General features: G+C 37.8%; 1 protein-coding gene across 2 annotated transcripts in view; it reads right to left on the reverse strand.

The window, feature by feature from the left end:
• Positions 1-1,561: 1,561 nt before the first annotated feature.
• LOC124802591 (TATA-box-binding protein 2) overlaps positions 1,562-21,860 on the reverse strand; it is a 75,680-nt gene continuing 55,381 nt past the window's right edge. For both annotated transcript variants that reach the window (XM_047263469.1, XM_047263468.1), the window contains 2 exons: positions 3,338-3,432; positions 1,562-2,920 (listed from right to left, as the gene is read on the reverse strand). In XM_047263469.1, the coding sequence (XP_047119425.1) occupies positions 2,844-2,920; positions 3,338-3,432 (172 nt within the window). In that variant the 3' untranslated portion in view covers positions 1,562-2,843. The remainder of the gene's footprint in view (positions 2,921-3,337; positions 3,433-21,860) is intronic.

A 21,860-nucleotide genomic window follows, 5' to 3' on the forward strand; every position in this document is an offset into this window, starting at 1 on the left:
CACCTCCTGAATCTTGCACACCAGATGGAATAGTTCCATCATGACTGCCTCTCTCAAGGAACTCAATAATTCTGAGGGAATGTCGTCTACTCCAGGGGCCTTGTTTCCAATTAGATATTTCACTGCTCTGTCAAATTCTTCTTGCAGTATCATATCCCCCCTCTCATCTTCTACTTCCACTTTTTCTGCTCCTCTTTCTATGACACTGTCAAGTTCATTTCCCTTGTAAAGACCCCCTAAATATTTCTTTCACCTTTCCCTTGTTTGCTTAGAGCCTCTTTGGCAACCAAGTTCTTGATATTCACACAGTTGCTACTCTTTTCCGATGGGCAGTATCTATTTTCTATTGTCTCCAGATCTCTTTGATGTACACAGCATTCTTACATCATTCTTGAACCAAATGTTAGTAATAATTAAATTATTCTCTGTGCAAAAATTCTACCAGGCAGGTTCCTCTTTCATTCCTTTCCCCACAGTCCAGTCTCCCGTTTTTCCACTAGGAGTTCCAGGCCCCATCACAATTATGTTTCAATTCCTGTCAACTATCTGAAAAATTCCGTCTATCTCATCAAACATTCTTTCAAACTATTCATTATTTACAGAGCTTGTTGGCATATAATCTTAAGATACTGTGGTGGGTGTTTGCTTCATGTCTATCTTTGATACAATAATGCATTCATTCCGATTTTCATTGTAGCTTACCTACATTCATATTTTCTTATTCATTATTAAACCCACTTCTTCATTACCCCTATTTAATTGTATTTATAACACTATGTTATGTTCTTTCTGACATGGCATTTCATTAATTCCTTTTGTATTGAATTTCAACCTATCCATTTCCCTTTTTAAATTCTCCAACCCCACTACTGATAAATGGACCAAATATACCTCACACTTACCCACTGACACACTTTCTCCTTTTGATATCCTCCTGACTAGTCCCCATACAGAGGTCAGAATGAGGAACTCTTGCATCTGCCAAATATTTTACTGAAGAGGATGCCATAATCTTTTAACTGTGCAGAAGAGCTACATGCCTTCAGGAAAAATGAACAGCTGCAGTTTTCCTTTGTTTTCAGCTGTTCTCAGGCCCAGCACAGTAGGGCCATCTTAACTAATGATACAAGCCTAGATTTGTTAATCAGCCAGATTGTTGCCCCAGCACCCCAGACCTTGGCAAGGTCCATGGCTCATGGAGGGTGTCTAATGCTTCAAGGTCCAAACCTCTTGACAATCTGATACGGACAGACCCTCAATTAAGTTTCATTAGATTTCACATTGACTATCTGCTTTATGACAATTGATCGTAACCCAAGTTACCAATTTACAAAAAGAAATGTTTGTTGTGTTTAAGCAATACTTTAATCATCAATATGGAACCTAGACTTCCCATTGTTCAATACTTCAGTCATTAATGTGAAATTATTAATCAAAACTTACATGCTTCTTGTACAATGTTTGTTAAACATGCTGCTCTAAAGAATCACACAAATTTAGACAACTGAGCAAAAAGGTAGATTTTTAAACCTTTTATTCATACAGAAGGGCTGTCATTAATAAAAGTAATATTTACACAATCTACACAATAAGTAAGAAAATTTATTAACAAATGAGACAGAATGAAACCAATACACATCCTACAAGAGAGACAGAAACTGACTAGAATTTGATTTTCATAGAATTATTAGAATGAGTAGTCATTTAATGTATCCTGTGCAAGGAATAAAAAGAAATGCTGAATCTAGTAGTATGAGGAACTACCTCTGGCAATATGAGCTGCTTGACAATTTGGAAAACAAGAAACTCCAAGTTCTAAACAATGAATGTTTACAACATACTTTAAGAGGCGTAGGGGAAGCAGTGATGAATAATTTGATGTAAGACATTATTGTGGTCTATTAAGCCATGAAACACCCTAAAATTAACCTACAAAAGCCACCAAAGCTACACCACATGCACACAGCATGAGATGTTGAATATCCTCTCGTCCTTTTATGCCACTGGCTTTCATGAACATCGGTGAGTTAATGGGTACTGAAATGAAAAAGACTTAAACATGTGATGCAAAAATTAATTACATTTACAATTCAGTCTTATCTTAACATGCACTTTAGTCTTGTAGTAACAAAGACAGAGAAACAAATCAAACTGTTAATTTTACACTGTTAAAATTTGCAAAACTGAAGGAAAATTTACATAAACATCATTTTTACAATTTGTAAATGTGTGACTAGGCCGATGGCATAAGAGGGCGACAGGATATTCCAAAGTTCTGCATGGAGTGCAAACCCTATGGTTTTTGTAGACTAATTTGAGGTGATTTCCCACCTTGATAGACTAGAACTGTCCTGCATCAAATCATTTGTCTTTGCTTCCACTTCGAAACTGTGGTACATTTTTAAGAGTTATTATCTACACCCTGTATATTACCGTAAGATCTAAAAATATAAGGTTAACAAAGTACTAATTGTTAACAGAAAAAACTATGAGGTAGTAAATATACTTCATCGCAATGAAGCCATAGCGTAAATAACCCATATAAAATACATATATTTTATCTTACAGGTAGCAATTTAAATTTCTTTTATGACCTCAACATGAGGTCATGTATAAATAAAGTCTTTTAAAGACATCAGCAGTAAAAATGCATTACACATGCATTCAAATCTTATCCTTTTCAATACTGAGCTATAATATTTTACAGAGAGTTTGTTCCTTGTGCCCATTTGGAACTGTCACATCATGACAACAACAAAACTTGGCATTGAGCAACATCCTGGTCCAAAGTTGCACAGTGAGTTCAAACACCGTCGTTCACTCTGAAATATTATTACCCACAACTACTGTTTTCTAAAACTCCTGAGGATAGGATAAATGTTCTCCATAGCATCCTGAAGATCTTGTCGACTTTTGGCACCTATTATAAAGAGAATAAACTCTTAGTTACGCATTAAATTTAACACTAAAAAAATGAGATACACTTGCACATCAGAAATGCTTCCATGTGGCTACACCATAACTAAATCTGAAAACTGGAGATAATGTGTTTTGTATAGTTTGCACAGGACTTTGTACTTATAATGTGGCTGTCAGTAATCATACAGAATGCAAAAAGCTAGCTCAGCTTTCTAGCAAATACACTTATGAGAGAGTTATTATGAAAGCAAGTGTACTTCCCCTCGTCATCCCAAAATAGTCCACAATAAAGGAAACAGGGGTGGGGTGAGACTGCAGAAGTGGAAGAATGAAAGCAGAGAGGAGACAGGAATGGAACAATAGAAAAGATTATTGTGAAACACAAGAGACAGAAAAAAAATACTTACTATTTACTTACCAGTCAACACAACTTTTCCATTCACAAATATGAGCAGTACAACACGTGGCCTCACCATTCGATACACAAGTCCAGGAAACAGCTCAGGTTCATAGCTAAATGAAGAAAAATATGTCAAATACCACTGTCATATATGGCAAACACTGTTATGATCAGAGAGAAAAAGGAGGAAGAGTAAGATAGAAGAAGAAGAAGAAGAAGAAGAAGAAGAAGAAGATGGTGAGATGGTGAGATGATGGAGATGGTGATGATCAGTAATAGTTCTCCTAGATAAAGTAAAACCATTGAAAGCATCAATTAAAAACAACACCCCCTGGAGAATAAGGATACAGAAAAAAGAGCTATCAATTAACTTCTTTAAGGAAGATTAGAGATTAATGCCTTGACAACAAGATCAGTAGTGGTGATGCATATATTTGAACAGGGGAAGGAAAAGGAAGCAACTCAGCTGCATCCTTTCCAAAGGAACCATCTCAGCACTTTCCTCAAGTGATTTAGGAAATCACAGAAAACTTACATCTAGATGGCAGAATACAGAATTGAATGCCAGTTCTCCGGAAATTGAGTCCAGTGTAATCAGCCAGTGCGTGTGCGACCCCCCGCCATAATGGTGCGATGTACAGCTTCACGTCGCATTTGTAACATACAACCTTGCTCCCCCCCCCCCCCCCCCCCCCAAAAGCCAGAGTAAAGGCACCAGTATCAGTGCAGTTGTCTTTATGATCCTTCTCCACATATCGAACAAAATTAATGCCACGTCGCTCCACATTAGCCCGGAGTTCCACAACAGTTTGCAAGATGAGATCCCAAGGAAAAACCACTCCCTGGACCACATTCAGAGACAGGTGAGGGGTAACAGACACTGGAATGTCACCAGGGCAATCACAAGCGCTAAGGATTGCAGACTGGGTAGCAGAATCAACACTAAGCCCGACCACATCTTACAGATAGACTTCACTTTGCAAAATTTGTCCTCTATATTCTCTACAAAAAACAAAGGCTTTGTTGCAGTGAATATCTTCCCATCTATCCTAGTACAGACCAGATAGCAGGGAAAGTGTTTCATTCCGATACAGCGAGCCTGGCTCTCCTCCCAAAGTGTAGCAAGAGATGGGAAGGCTGCAGGGTCATCTGCAAAATCATATTCTATTAAGGGATAAAGAAGCCATAGAGGCAACGAAAAAGTAAAGAAAGGATGATGAGATGATGACAATATTGTGCAAATAGTGATAGAAGAGGAAAGTTGCTTCCAATAATAATAAGAGGAAAATTTAAAATCACCAGATGCTTCAAAAACATAAAAATGCTACTTTGTACTTATGAATACAACATCAGTGCCTGGATGACATCAGAAACATTTATGAGGTTTTTCAGGTGTGGGTGCAGATGGGAGGAAATGCCCTGAACATCCAAAGGAAACATCAGTTCCGAGTAATGTAAATGCTGTATTCATTCCTCTGAACGGGACAAGTCATCTGCAGCCTCTGGATCTGTGCATAACACACCGTTAAAGCCAAATATGGAGCAGCACTTATGCAAAAGTCAGTCTCATTCCTTGAGAGGAAGGAAGTTATGAGACAGCATTCTACAGACTGTGCATGTATTTGTAGCTGCCTGGAATTCTGTAACACTACAAATATTGTTAAATTGTTCCACAAAGGCTGTCTACCACACATCAGTTGCTGGAAGAGATCAAAGTTCCAGAAAAAGCCTGGAGTAGGATCACTGTTATTTCTGAGAATTTGACATCCCAGGACTGAAGTTTCTGGTGATGACAATGTCTTAACTTGCATATCTTGATGAATGCAAGTGAAACGCTTGTAAAGGAATACTGAAATAGGAGCTTGTGGTGACGCAGTTGCTGCTGCTGCTGCTGCTGCTGCTGCTGAGCTCATCTGAACATGCTTGAATTATGATTCTGAGTCACTTCTTCCACATACTCTGGCAAAACCCCCATTTAAGGTAAAAAAATTGGGATTAAAAGGGGTTTTACTGTATGTGAGGCAGAAATGAAATAACTGTTTTTCATACAAAACAAGAGGTACAACAGGGTACAGAGAGAAATTCTGGAAGGAAACACATACAGGGTGACCCCAATTAAAGCTCTAGTTTCAAAACACTGCAGAAAGAGAACCACTGCTCAGAATGATGTCAAATCATTTTATTGACACAGGGAAACACTGAGGCTGTTTCCACCTTGCTAAGAGGCAATAGTCATGACTCTGTAAAATAAAGGAGCTTGCATGACCAGGGTGTATACGTGGACAAGGAAAAACCATTCCTGGATTTTTCCCGGATCTCCTGGTTAAAAATACATTTTCTCCCAGGTGAAAATACCTTTTTTCTGTGTTAAGTGACAGTATACTTCCCGTTGGAAACTGTAAAACTTATCAATCCTTTGAATGGATACGCTTTTATACAGCAGCGTAGTATTTCTCGGCACTTTAGAAAATGAAACTCAGGGGGAAAAAAACACGTTTTGGAAAGTTTTTTGATATGCAGCAACATGTACACTGCATATATCTGTATTATGAAAGTACAAATTTGAATTCCACCAACAGGAAAAATTAATGATTTAAGTTAATATACATAGTGTTGCTACAAGAAAAGCAAAACTTTCACATATAATATTTGTCTCCAAGATTAATAAGCTACAAGAGAAGCTAAGCTTTCACATATAATGTTGATCTGTTTAGCGCCTGTTACACTTTAAGATACATCACACACATACGCCAGTAAAATTTTTAATACCAACATAAATATCTGATGATCTGGGCTCGAAATTCTTCTAAATGGCTCATCATCAAAGAGTTGATTTTTAAATGAAAGCAAACACTCTGTGACTTAAGAAATTCATCTCACATTCTTGCACATAGTTTATCTTGCATAAATGGAAATTTACTTTGAAAATAACATTTTCAAACCACAATTTGCAATATTTTCCCATGACCTGTTAGAAATAGATTCATTTCAGCAGTTGCCAGAGAGCGCCAGATAAGAGGCGTCACCACGCTTGCACAGCTACGGTGACGTAGGAAGCCTGTATGTTTATACACGTAAAACATTAAATTAAAAGATCTTTCTTACATTATGTCATAAAAGAAACAAGACATCAGAGGATACTCCAAGTGCATCGGAATTTCATGAACCATACTAAAATGCATAGTTCGCCTTGAAGTGCACAGTCGTATGTCCAGATTCCCAATGAAGTAGGCCTTTATCTGACATTAAGCTTTTCTGTGTAGTTTTCGGGATGTAAATTTTCTTGGAGTACTAGTACCGTATTATCTCATCTTTGGTTCTTTATTATGGCATAATGAAATACATGCTAGAAGATGAAAACGTGCACTTGAAATGCAGCGAACAGCCAATGGTGTGGCATTAAACACTTTGTTTCAAATAACTTTACTGCCTCAGCAGGAAAACTTAATAAAAGCAGAATTTCTTTAGCAAACTGACAAAAATAACTTTATTGTTCCGCAAGGCAATTAATGCTTGACTGTCAGAAAGGTGGAAACAAAATAAAATCCTAAACTAGTAACATATTTTAACCTTCCATAATTATGTGAATGTATTTTAATTCACTTCATAGCTCCCAGCCACAGAAATCTGTCTTTTTTTCATTTGACGTGAGAGCAATAAATGAAGAGGAAACAGAAAAATCACTAAATTTAAACACAGGTCACGTGGAGACTACCCACTCCCCCACTATAACCCAAGACTACTCTGCGCATCAGAACGTCAAAAAAATTTTTTTTAAATAGCGACTTTTCAAAAATAAGTTTATTTTGTACCGCACATCTTTCTGAAGAGTCTGATGCATAAAACATATACCTTCGAGGATATGTAACACATGTTATTTGGTCGTAAGTGTGCCAAGTGCAGTGCCACAGCTCTTCAAACAACAGTCTTATATCGCTCGTCACTGTATTTCGCTCTGTGGAACTCAAACGTGTATGTTTTGTAATGGATACCATCTAACTATTTCAGGACAGTGGAAATTAAATGTCCCGTAGTGCCTTTCCTGCTCCCAGTCAGTCGGTTTGACATACTGCCCCTCTTTAAAATAATAATAATAAAAAAATAAAAAAAATAACACAATTAATACTTGATGGGATTATTTGTAACCGGGAGAACAAGAATTATTCAGAAAATCTGGACTCTTTATTGCCTATTAGCTAATAACTTGCTCTTCTGTGTGACATAAAATTAAATATAGGATACCTAAAACCAGTAAAGACAGGAGACAGACAAGACAGTACACATTTCTTCAATCCTTAGGTCCTAGCGATTTTTCTCTCTAATTTTGCTACCGTTTTACATGGCGTGCTTTCCTTTCTGCGAAAGAACTATTACCTCTAAGTTCGTCAAACGTTTTGCTACATGAAAAAGCAAAATGTTGTCATCTAATACTGAAAAATCTGTTAATACAAATAGTACCCCAGACTGGTGTGGTTTCTCGATCTGATTACATCTATTTTGTCCCTGTGTGCTGGATAAGACAAAATACGCCTTTCTAATATTGCAGCAATTGGAACACACACCAAATAAATGAGACTGTTTTGGCAATAATGATCATTTTCATAGTACAACAATATTATTCACGAAGTAACAATATGAAATAGCTATATGGCCTATCACTAATTCTGTAACTATTACTACCACTGTCAAAACTCATTCTCTGGTTAACTTTACTAATCCCGTCATGATCACCGGTTTAGTTATCCAGCGATTATTCTCCGGTTAGGCATTCTTACGCGTTCGTACAACACGTTTTCTGCGCTACTCCCGGAATGGAACTTAAGCGGCTGCTAGCCGGGGACTACAACTGACCCTGTTTAGTGTAGCGATATGGCCATAAATTTTCTGTCAGGATTTCACTTTCTTGGACACTGAGAAGATAATACATAATCTTTCTTATCTGTTATTCCTGTTAGTCATTTATTTCCACTCTGGTAGTCTAAATCTCTTCCCCCATGAACCATGGACCTTGCCGTTGGTGGGGAGGCTTGCGTGCCTCAGCGATACAGATGGCCGTACCGTAGGTGCAACCACAACGGAGGGGTATCTGTTGAGAGGCCAGACAAACATGTGGTTCCTGAAGAGGGGCAGCAGCCTTTTCAGTAGTTGCAAGGGCAACAGTCTGGATGATTGACTGATCTGGCCTTGTAACATTAACCAAAACGGCCTTGCTGTGCTGGTACTGCGAACGGCTGAAAGCAAGGGGAAACTACAGCCGTAATTTTTCCCGAGGACATGCAGCTTTACTGTATGATTAAATGATGATGGCGTCCTCTTGGGTAAAATATTCCGGAGGTAAAATAGTCCCCCATTCGGATCTCCGGGCGGGGACTACTCAAGAGGACGTCGTTATCAGGAGAAAGAAAACTGGCATTCTACGGATCGGAGCGTGGAATGTCAGATCCCTTAATCGGGCAGGTCGGTTAGAAAATTTAAAAAGGGAAATGGATAGGTTAAAGTTAGATATAGTGGGAATTAGTGAAGTTCGGTGGCAGGAGAAACAAGACTTTTGGTCAGGTGATTACAGGGTTATAAATACAAAATTAAATAGGGGTAATGCAGGAGTAGGTTTAATAATGAATAAAAAAATAGGAGTGCGGGTTAGCTACTACAAACAGCATAGTGAACGCATTATTGTGGCCAAGATAGACAGGAAGCCCATGCCTACTACAGTAGTACAAGTTTATATGCCAACTAGCTCTGCAGATGATGAAGAAATTGAAGAAATGTATGATGAGATAAAAGAAATTATTCAGGTAGTGAAAGGAGACGAAAATTTAATAGTCATGGGTGACTGGAATTCGTCAGTAGGAGAAGGGAGAGAAGGAAACATAGTAGGTGAATATAGATTGGGGGGAAGAAATGAAAGAGGAAGCCGCCTTGTAGAATTTTGCACAGAGCATAACTTAATCATAGCTAACACTTGGTTCAAGAATCATAAAAGAAGGTTGTATACCTGGAAGAATCCTGGAGATACTAATAGGTATCAGATAGATTATATAATGGTAAGACAGAGATTTAGGAACCAGGTTTTAAATTGTAAGACATTTCCAGGGGCAGACGTGGATTCTGACCACAATCTATTGGTTATGAACTGCAGATTGAAACTGAAGAAACAGCAAAAAGGTGGGAATTTAAGGAGATGGGACCTGGATAAACTGAAAGAACCAGAGGTTGTAGAGAGTTTCAGGGAGAGCATAAGGGAACAATTGACAGGAATGGGGGAAAGAAATACAGTAGAAGAAGAATGGGTAGCTCTGAGGGATGAAGTAGTGAAGGCAGCAGAGGATCAAGTAGGTAAAAAGACGAGGGCTAATAGAAATCCTTGGGTAACAGAAGAAATATTGAATTTAATTGATGAAAGGAGAAAATATAAAAATGCAGTAAATGAAGCAGGCAAAAGGGAATACAAACGTCTCAAAAATGAGATCAACATAAAGTGCAAAATGGCTAAGCAGGTATGGCTAGAGGGCAAATGTAAGGATGTAGAGGCTTGTCTCACTAGGGGTAAGATAGATACTGCCTACAGGAAAATTAAAGAGACCTTTGGAGAGAAGAGAACCACTTGTATGAATATCAAGAGCTCAGATGGCAACCCAGTTCTAAGCAAAGAAGGGAAGGCAGAAAGGTGGAAGGAGTATATAGAGGGTTTATACAAGGGCGATGTACTTGAGGACAATATTATGGAAATGGAAGAGGATGTAGATGAAGATGAAATGGGAGATAAGATACTGCGTGAAGAGTTTGACAGAGCACTGAAAGACCTGAGTTGAAACAAGGCCCCAGGAGTAGACAACATTCCATTAGAACTACTAATGGCCTTGGGAGAGCCAGTCATGACAAAACTCTACCATCTGGTGAGCAGGATGTATGAGACAGGCGAAATACCCACAGACTTCAAGAAGAATATAATAATTCCAATACCAAAGAAAGCAGGTGTTGACAGATGTGAAAATTACCGAACTATCAGTTTAATAAGTCACAGCTGCAAAATACTAACGCGAATTCTTTATAGACGAATGGAAAAACTGGTAGAAGCGGACCTCGGGGAAGATCAGTTTGGATTCCGTAGAAATGTTGGAACACGTGAGGCAATACTAACCTTAAGGCTTATCTTAGAAGAAAGATTAAGAAAAGGCAAACCTACGTTTCTAGCATTTGCAGACTTAGAGAAAGCTTTTGACAACGTTAACTGGAATACTCTCTTTCAAATTCTGAAGGTGGCAGGGGTAAAATACAGGGAGCGAAAGGCTATTTACAATTTGTACAGAAACCAGATGGCAGTTATGAGAGTCGAGGGGCATGAAAGGGAAGCAGTGGTTGGGAAGGGAGTGAGACAGGGTTGTAGCCTCTCCCCGATGTTATTCAATCTGTATATTGAGCAAGCAGTAAAGGAAACAAAAGAAAAATTCGGAGTAGGTATTAAAATTCATGGAGAAGAAGTAAAAACTTTGAGGTTCGCCGATGACATTGTAATTCTGTCAGAGACAGCAAAGGACTTGGAAGAGCAGTTGAACGGAATGGACAGTGTCCTGAAAGGAGGATATAAGATGAACATCAACAAAAGCAAAACGAGGATAATGGAATGTAGTCAAATTAAATCGGGTGATGCTGAGGGGATTAGATTAGGAAATGAGACACTTAAAGTAGTAAAGGAGTTTTGCTATTTAGGGAGTAAAATAACTGAAGATGGTCGAAGTAGAGAGGATATAAAATGTAGACTGGCAATGGCAAGGAAATCGTTTCTGAAGAAGAGAAATTTGTTAACATCCAGTATAGATTTAAGCGTCAGGAAGTCGTTTCTGAAAGTATTTGTATGGAGTGCAGCCATGTATGGAAGTGAAACATGGACGATAACCAGTTTGGACAAGAAGAGAATAGAAGCTTTCGAAATGTGGTGCTACAGAAGAATGCTGAAGATAAGGTGGGTAGATCACGTAACTAATGAGGAGGTATTGAATAGGATTGGGGAGAAGAGAAGTTTGTGGCACAACTTGACTAGAAGAAGGGATCGGTTGGTAGGACATGTTTTGAGGCATCAAGGGATCACAAATTTAGCATTGGAGGGCAGCGTGGAGGGTAAAAATCGTAGAGGGAGACCAAGAGATCAATACACTAAGCAGATTCAGAAGGATGTAGGTTGCAGTAGGTACTGGGAGATGAAGAAGCTTGCACAGGATAGAGTAGCATGGAGAGCTGCATCAAACCAGTCTCAGGACTGAAGACCACAACAACAACAACAACAGTCTAAATCTATGGGTTTCACTAGTAATTACAACAACACTGAACATTTGCAAACCAAATCAACCACATAAACAAGCAGCAGTTGGCATTCACCAGTTCGGCTTAATTCCGCTCAGCTCATATAGCCCCGTCCCGTTTTGTCTGCAGGGAAGTTCACTTCTAAATGCGACGTGGTTTCGCCTGGCAGGGACATCATGTACACTATGCATGCATTCAAAAGTCAGCTTATAATTCATTCGGAAATAAACTTAGAATGTGTTCAAAAACATCCAAACACCAGTAGGGGTGCATTTCAAAATCATACAAATAATCGATTGACTGACGTACGCGGGATGCTAGATGCTATGTGAAACAAGGTTTTTTCCCCCCTGAAGAATATGAATTTGCCCCCACCCCCCCACCCCCCGAAATTGCCGCTCAGTTGAGATACCCCAGTTTGCCTCCCCCTCGCCCCCCCAACTTGCACTAGTCTCACACAATTAGAAACCAATGTAATTTTATTTTTATGAGGTTTTGGCACCAGGGCCATTAAAGACCAATTTTTCCTATCTCTTGTGGTACAGCCATGACAGCCTGACATGGTGGATAGACCTACCTAACTAAAAGTGCCCTAATTGTTGACTGCCAAACTTCTGTAGTCACATATACTGAACAGCACGGATGGTGTAACGTTGAACTCTAACCATAGCTGCTGTATTGTGATTCATCTGTCATTTGTCACCATATCGCCAAACCCACTGGTAATTTTTTTTTGTTCCATAAGGTTCCCCCTGCGTCAATAAAATGTTGTTCAAATCTTACAACATTCTAAGCAGTGGTTCCCTTTCTACAGCATTTTTAAACTGAAACTTAAATTATGGTCTTTTGACTACCATCGTCTCTACACTCATAATCATTAAAACACAATAAACAGATAGGAAAACGAAATGAAAATTAGTGCTTTGAACCTTTCATGAAATGGAAGCATGACACATTATCACAAGAAATGAAGATAGACTGCTCTAAAAATTGAATTATGTTTTTAACATAGTTCTTCACATGCATAACAGATTAAGCACAGGCACAGGAAATTAAATAAGAAGAGTAAAATTAAGTTCATAAAATTCTTGGAGAAAAGCTCTTGTCCCTACTCACAACCCTCTACCTTTCACAGCCTCCAAGTCTACGAGCTCCCTCAGAATCTTTCTCCTTGGCGCCAGAGATAAATCTTACAAAAGACTTCACACCAGCTAAAGAAGCTATCAATTGTGTTGGTCAAAAATATCTTTGAAGTACTGTTCCTTTATGCCTTTCCCACAACTACTGCTCACAACACAATCGTCAACAAAACCACCTTCGTCTCCTTTAACTTCCCACTTTTGGCAAATCTCCTATCTACGTCCAGCCAGAGCCATAATCACACTCCAACACTTTATTTCATCACCCCTCTGCAGGCCAGAGAAACTATGTAATTAAACTTTCTCAGGATAATTGTCATCTATCTTTTACACATCAATAGTTCAGGTTTACACCATTTCTCTTCCGAATCAAACATACCAACATTCATTCATGCTGCCCTTCTATTGAAAGTCTTAGTCTTTGATCTCACACAGACTCTACATGCCCCTTTCCAATTCCGAGCAACACTTCTTTCCACTCTGGAGTGGGAACACACTGTTCCGAACACTTATCATCATCATCATCATCATCATCATCATCATCATCTTCCATCTTCTTTCCTTTCTCAGACGTTATGTCTGGTTAAAAATGGAAAGTGACGCGGACCTTGATCAAGCGTGACTTCCTTTTAACTGTATGGTATGTGTTACATTGCATTTAGGAACTTTTGGGTAATTGAACATGTATCAATAATTACAGCTTTCTGTAGTTGTATATATATACGTTTGGATGTAGCTATATTGCGTTGATGTACTGGTGGATACTGTGTGGTATGACTCCTGTAGTTGATAGTATAATTGGTACAATGTGAACTTTATCCTGATGCCACATGTCCTTGACTTCCTCATCCAGTTGGATGTATTTTTCAATTTTTTCTCCTGTTTTCTTCTGTATATTTGTTGTATTGGGTATGGATATTTCAATTAGATGTGTTAATTTGTATTCATCATTATCCAGTAAATTTTGTGCTGCATACTCGTGTGTGGGAACGTGTTGTTTTATTAGTTCATGTTGTATGGCAAGTTGTTGATGTATTATTTTTGCTTCACTGTCATGTCTTCTGGTGTATTCTGTATTTGCTAGTATTGTACATCCGCTTGTGATGTGATCTACTGTTTCTATTTGTTGTTTGCAAAGTCTGCATTTTTGTGTTGTGGTCCTTTTCTTCGCCATGTGTTGGATGCGTCTTGATCGATGTGTGGCTGTGTTAGATGATACGAGTGCTTGCCATGTAGTGCTTTCTTTTTCCAATTTACTTTCTTCGTATCTGTTGACGTTATGTGATCTAAAGGGTTGTAGAAGTGGTTATGAAATTGCAATGGTGTAGCCGATTTATTTACATGCGTGATTGCTTTGTGTATTTTGCTAGTTTCTGCTCATTCTATAAAGAATTTTCTTAAATTGTCTATCTGTCCATAATGTAGGTTTTTTTTATGTCGATAAATCCCCTTCCTCCTTCCTTTCTGCTTAATGTGACTTTCTGTTGCTGAATGTATGTGATGTATTCCATATTTGTGGCATTGTGATCATGTAAGTGTATTGAGTGCTTCTAGGTCTGTGTTACTCCATTTCACTACTCCAAATGAGTAGGTCAATATTGGTATAGCATAAGTATTTATAGCTTTTGTCTTGTTTCTTGCAAATCTGTTTTCAGTATTTTTGTTAGTCTTTGTCTATATTTTTCTTTTAGTTCTTCTTTAATATTTGTATTATCTATTCCTATGTTTTGTCTGTATCCTAGATATTTATAAGCATCTGTTTTTTTTCCATCGGTTCTATGCAGTCGCTGTGGCTATCCAATATGTAATCTTCTTGTTTAGTGTGTTTTCCCTTGACTATGCTATTTTTCTTACATTTGTCTGTTCCGAAAGCCATATTTATATCATTGCTGAATACTTCTGTTATCTTTAGTAATTGGTTGAGTTGTTGATTTGTTGCTGCCAGTAGTTTTAGATCATCCATGTATAGCAAATGTGTGATTTTGTGTTGGTATGTTCCAGTAATATTATATCCATAATTTGTATTATTTAGTACGTTGGATAGTGGGTTCAGAGCCAGGCAGAACCAGAAAGGACTTAATGAGTCTCCTTGGTATATTCCACGCTTAAACTGTATTGGCTGTGATGTGATATTATTTGAATTTCTTTGGATAACAAGTGTGGTTTTCCAATTTTTCATTACTATGTTTAGGAACTGTATAAATTTAGGATCTACTTTGTATATTTCCAATATCTGGCCATATGTTGCTCCAGAAGTGTTCCATGTCTGTTATGTTTGGTGGATTGTCTATTTTAATGTGTCTGGTAAAATTTATTTTGGTTTGTGTTGAATGTTTGGTTTTGTTTCCTTCTATTTTCACTTTTTTTGTATCTTCTAAGTCGTTTGGCCAGTGCTTGTAATTTCTGCTTCTTTTTATCTAATTGCTCTATCGCTTCTTGTTGTGAGACTTTACCTAACCTTTTTCGTTTTTTGTCTGATATTTCGTTTCTTATAAATTGCGTTAGCTGTCCGATGTCTTTTCTCAGTTTTTCTATTTTGATCTGTAGCCTGTGTTGCCATGCTGGTTTTGTGGGTGTCTTATGTGTGTTGGTTGGTTCTGATCTCTGCCTAGTACGTATATTTAGTGTATTGAGTGCTCCTATATAAACCAGTAGTTGTAACTCTTCCATAGTTGTGTTTTCATTTCTTTTGTTGTGTATGATTGTGTTGATAGTTGTAGTTGTTGTTTCGACTTGTGGGTTATTTGGGGGTCTATGCAAGAAAGGTCTAATGTCTGTATTTGTGTCTTTGTATTCTATATATGTCAGCTGAAATTTTTCTTCTATATCTAACATGTGTCATTTCGTGTTCTTTTTGTGCCTGTTCTGGTGGCTGTCTTAAGGTTTCGTTTTCCTCTGATTGTTTAATTGATGCGTGTTGTTCTTTGTTTGTTTGCTCTGGGATGTTTGAGTCCATTACTGTATTTTCTTCTTCTTCTGACTGCACATTATTTTGTTCCAGTATTTGTTGTACTTGTTGTTTGATGTTTTCTAATTCTGACTGGGGTATCCTGTTATTTTTGATTATTACACCGATCTGATCAGCTGGTCGTTGTTCTGTTAAAAATTTTAATTCTGGGTATCTGGTAATAAATGTTGTGCATACTTGTGATCTGAATCCAGTTGTGTTGGTTCCTAAGTTTGTTGCTTGGTAATAACAAAACATGAGGTGTCGGTTAACTTCATCTGACCATCTCATCCTCTGTCTTTATTTTCCTTCTAGAGTGGTTGCAGGAAGCATATCCTGCGAAACACCTCTATTTGGATTTAAATCATTTTCCATGTGGCTAGCAGTGTCGTTACCATTGTGGACGGGCATAGGGTTCAAGCGTCGTCCCCAACCATGACAGCGCTTGTCCGAGGCTTCATTAGTTCTGTCCTGAACCAACGAATCACACTAAAAGGGGGGGTTAGCCCTATTAGTGGTTTGTTCTTTTCGTCGCCTTTTACGACTGGCAGAACATACCGGAGGCCTATTCTTTTCCCGGGCCTCCACGGGGTTTATTATTATTATTATTATTATTATTATTATTATTATTATTATTATTTTCTGTTGTGTTTTTATCAGGAGCGCAGTAAGTTGTGTCTCCTGAAGGTAAGCACTGTCTTCTTGTGATTTTAACAATTTTCAAGAATTTTCCACTATATACAGCCAAGTTTTTTAACACTAATGAAAACACGAAGGTTGTGGGCATTCTAAAGCACTACAATATCAAGTGATTATACTTTAGGAAGATTTGTATTAAAAGTAGATAGAAAACTAGAATGAAACATATTAATCGGATAGGAAACCAGAATATGGAATATGAGAGTTTATTTATGAAAAGGGGGTATACCACATCAAATTAAACAATAAGTTCAGAAATTTAAAAAATTAATCCTGTCCAACATAGACAAATGGGCAGTTATTTAACAAAGTTATGATGAACAGCACAAGTCATTGCAGGAATAAAGATGAAGAACAAAAGAAAATATTAAATAGACTAAGATGACTGTTAAATAGAAACAGAGTTTCAACAAATAATTGCTGACATATGACAGGAAAAAACTGGACTAAAATTCAACTATTCAAAACTGTACAATGAAAATGCTATAAGACAAATGATTGGAAACAATGAACATAAAGAAAAAGAAACAAAAACTTACAATGTTTAGGTGCCACATGTTATTTAATATGGCACATCAACTAAGAACATAGAAAAATTTCCTTTGAGCATTTGTATGCTACAAGAGATGAATGAGAGACAAGATAGTCAGTAGTGAAAATACTGTTGAGGAAATAAATGCCTGATTTGGCACATAAAGCCATTTGAGATGTTAAGAAAGGAAAGGTGCCTGGAAATGACAGTATTTCTGTAGAACTGACTAAAGATGCAGGAAAAATAATACAAAAGGAACTTGCAAAATATCTGCAGGATGTCCACAGAGAAACGCTATTTCCCAAAAACAGGACAATTAGAACAGTGTTCTACAGGAATTAAACAGAGGGTTGTAGTGTATTCCAGGGTTATTCACTAAATAGTTACTTGAAACTACGTAATTAAACTTTTGCAGGATAATTGTCATTTATCTTTTACATATCAGTAGTTCAGGTTTTTCGCCATTTCTGTTATGCTCTCTCTTCTGGATCAAACATACCAGAGTTCATTCGTGCTGCCCTTCTTCGTATATGTCCAATACACCCTGTTAGTTCCATTTGGTACGCGTCTCTAAGAATGAAGCAATATTTTAGGATGGGCCACACAGTGCTGTGTAAGCAATCTCATTTGTCAGCAGAGTTTATTTGCAAAGTCTTACCAATGAACCAAAGTGTGTCCCATACTTTCCCTACAATCGAACCTATGTGGACATTCCATTTCATAACCCTATAACTTGTTATACAGGATGTCTCAAAAGAAAGCTTATATCTGAAGAGCTCTCTGAGCACGCACAACAAATTATGAGGGAGTGGGAACACATTCATCGCTTGCTTGGCCTTTAAGAAATCAGTCAATATGGAATGCTTCTCGGGAATGGACCGCCTGTGTGTGTGAGAATTTTACAAAAAATGATGAGTCAGCGAGAGTAGCATGGAGGAAATTTTACAGTGATTGTGGATTGCGTAATGTAATGATGCTCTTCCAAGTGTTACCCTGATCTGGAAACAGATCAAAATGTTTGAGGAGACCGGATCAACACTGGTCAAACCGAAATTGGGGCAAACAAGGTCATCCAGAACAGGCGAATCAGTGAAGAGCATAGATCGGTCTGTTCGTGATGATCCAAACCTCTCCATTTATAAGTGTGCAATTTCTTCAAATGTGCACAGGTCATCACTACACTGAAATCTGCAAAAAGACATGAAACTGCACCCTTCCAAAATCCAGCTGGTGCAAGAATAAAAGCCTCAAGATGCCAGTTCATTAATGATGTGAGTTAGCACCCTTCATTTAACAACATCTTGTTTTCTGATGAGACTCATTTTCACCTGAACAGTCACATCAGTGTGCAAAATTGCCACTACTGGAGTGCGACGAATCCTAAACAGAAGCATGAGAAATCCCTTCATTCACCAAAAGTTATTGTATACGCTGGTGTTGGATCGAGGAATAACTGGCCTGTACTTTTTCAAGGACGAAGAGCAGTTGTGCAGTTGAAGCGAATTCAGCATGTTATGTGATGATGATAAATGACTTTTTGGTGCTGAATTGCAAACTTTCCTGGTTGTAAACAAAGAACATGGTTTCAGTAAGACAGAGCCACAGCACACACATCCAATGCATCTATACTGCGAGTTCACGAAATTTTCCCTGGCAAACTAACTCCAGGAGGGGTGACAAAGTGGCCCCACACAGTCCAGATTTGAGCACCATGGATATTTTCTTATGGGGATATGTCAAATCTAAAGTGTATGTTAATAATCCAACTTCTGTAGAGCAACTGCAAGCAAATATCCATTGCGAAGTGGCAGCAATCCTAGTGTCTTGTTCACTGTTTAAAGGAGTGCAGTAAGTGTGCTGGATTGTACTTAAATTGCATTATTTTTAAGAACTATATTACTGAACCGTACCTTTCAATGATAAATAACAATTTTGTCACTAGAGTTCAACCTCTATTTTATTCGAACACATCAAATATAAACTTTATTTTGAGACACACTGTACCCAGGCTAACCCAGTCAACGAACCAAAAGGAATATCAACTGGGGAGGATGGGGAGACAATTTTGTAGTTTCAAATTTCTGCATGGTACTAGGAGTGCATTTTCTGAAGAACAAACTAACAATCCCGACTGGAGGGGTGTGAGCACAATTTTTTGTATTTTTCTTTAATAACTCAAGTTTTAGTTTCTAGCAAAAGTGTTCCCTCATACAAAATTGAACTTCTCTAGTACTAATAGTTTCAGTGTTTCAAGGAAAAGAAAAAAATGCAGATTATTAAAAAAATTTCTGTAATGGTATAAAATTAATTTTTATCTTTAAATGGAGTAGGTTAAAAACAATATTAAATGTGTGTACCATATCTAAGTGCAGTAGAGTTGTATTAAGGGTAAGATGCGTTCCGGAAGTGTAATAGGATGGTGGAGGCCAGTGTGTGGGGTTAAAGCATGAGGTAAGGTAAGAGAGCAGATTGTATACATGCACTTCTGCAAACTGAATGTCGAGCGAGTGATTCCCCACTCTATCTACCCCATTATGTCACAAGAAGCAACTACAGAGATATAACCCTCCACAGCATGCCTTATGAATCACTGGTGACACAATCACCACCACACCCGAGGAGTGTTTATTTTGCACAAAATCCATTAACACTATGCAGAATACACTAATAATACTAGCACAAAAAATGCACATGAACAGAATCTACATAAATCTTTGCACACTGTTCTACAACACTGGAGTAAAAAGTGATTATTAGTCGCACTGTATGGGAGCTGCAGTTTTCTTCTGTAAAAGGTGACTTCCTCCATTATAAGTGCTGGTCAGTTTACAGACAGACTATGCCTCCTCAGCATTTTCTGTCGAGTTCTATTACGTGAATACACAAAGTAACTTCACTGCACACTCATTTACCCAGTGTGGTTATTTTCACTTTGTTGAACGACTAACAGTTGTTAAGTGAGCTTTGATGTAAAATATGTTCCTGTGTTCAATTTGTAAGAACAATGATGTATCTGACCTATGTAGAGTTAGTGTGAAAGGGAAAGGGACTGGACTGATCAATGTGGCACGCTGCTGCTGTCCATCACTGACGGCATATTGTAAAGTTGTGTAATTTGGTGGTGAATTAATGAATGACCAAAAATATACTGCAGTGTGGTACTCCATGATACTTTTCTATGCAGGAATTTCTGCAACTTGTAGAATCGGCTGCACTGATTGAAGCCACTTATTACACAAGAGTGTGAGTATGTCTGATGTCCAAGTCCAAAAAAGTGATCTGTTGTGTTGTATCGCTTCACTATGTTAAAATATCTCAAATTCTATATCACCTAGGTGTCTCACTTCTGTTACACAGTTTAACCCTCTGGGCCTCTTCAGATTTTTGGAGAGCTGGGGGCGATGCATTAGATATCCTCATGCTCTGAAAAATATTCCGGATAGTGACAGTAGACAATGAAATCATCAATGCCAAATTCATATTAAAAGCATGTTACACATGGAATGGGCTCTTCTTCGGTGTGGTAGACAGTTGACAGCTTTTTTACATAAAAGCTTACTTAACAACTACAAGTAAGTAGTCATTCAATAAACTGAAAATAACTCTACTATATAAACACGTGCTCGGTAATGTTATTTTTTTCTATTCACATATTAAAACTGGACAGAAAATGCTGAGGAGGTACTACAGCATGTTTGCAAACTGATAACTGAGCAGCACTCGTAGTGGGGAAGTCACTATGAGCAGAGAAAGTCACTTTTCCAGAGGAACACTACAGCTGCCACACAGGACGACAAAGAATCAATTTCCCCTCTGACAGAGATTTATGTATATTCTACCCACATCCATTTCTTGTGTTAATATTATTAATAATTCATACCTGTATTCTGTGTAGGATTAATCCATTTTGTGCAAAATAAACACTCCTCAAGCATGTTTGTGCACTGCATCACCAGTAACTCGTAAGGCAAATTGTGGAGGGTCCTATAACTTTGTAAAACATCCTGTAGCTGCTTCTTGTGACGTAATGGGGTAGACAGAGTGAGTAATCACCTGATCTACCTATCCCTTAATACAGCTCTACTGCACTTAGATGTGGTACACACATTTAATATTTTTTTAACCCACTTCATTTAAAGATAAATATTAATTTTATACCATTAGAACAATATTTTTTAATGAGCTGTGATTTTTTCATCCCCTGTAATGTGGAAACTGTTAGTCCTACAGAAAAAATGAATGGGATCTTTTCCGTAGGAAATTTAATGTAGTCAGGGTGTCTACATGTTCAAGGAAAATAATTCCCGGATTTCCCGGTTGAAAACACACTTTCTCCTGCGTGAAAATACACTTTTTCCGTGTTAAGTGACAGTATACTTTTTCTTGGCACTTATCAATCCTTTTATGGTTCGTGGTTTTATACACCGGCATAGAATTTCCAAGCACTTTACAAAATTAAACCCAGCAGAAAAAAACACGTTTTGGAAAGATCTTTGTTGTGCAGCAACATATACACTGCATATTTCCGTGTTACGAAGGTATAAATTCGAATTCCACCAAACACTGCATGTTACTTTCCAAAGCATTAAAATGGAGATTGTGATGCACTTTTGTAAGCCAGTCACAGCTCATGTCACCTGATCTCGCCAGCTGATGACAGCATTTGACACGTGATGTAGTCAGAGAATAGCAAGATCACTCTTAAGTAGCGCGAACACACAAATAAGAAAAATTAATGGCTTAAATTAATGTACAATTGTTGCTACAAGAAAAGCAAAGCTATCACATATAATATTGGTCTCTAAGATTAATAAGCTGCAAGAGAAGCTAAGCTTCCACATATGTTGTTGATCTTTTTTGCGCATCATACATCACATAAATATGCCAGTAAAACTTTTTAATAATGATGTAAATGTCTGATCT

This window comes from Schistocerca piceifrons, chromosome 6, assembly GCF_021461385.2.
Source record: "Schistocerca piceifrons isolate TAMUIC-IGC-003096 chromosome 6, iqSchPice1.1, whole genome shotgun sequence".
NCBI classification, from domain to species: domain Eukaryota; kingdom Metazoa; phylum Arthropoda; class Insecta; order Orthoptera; family Acrididae; genus Schistocerca; species Schistocerca piceifrons.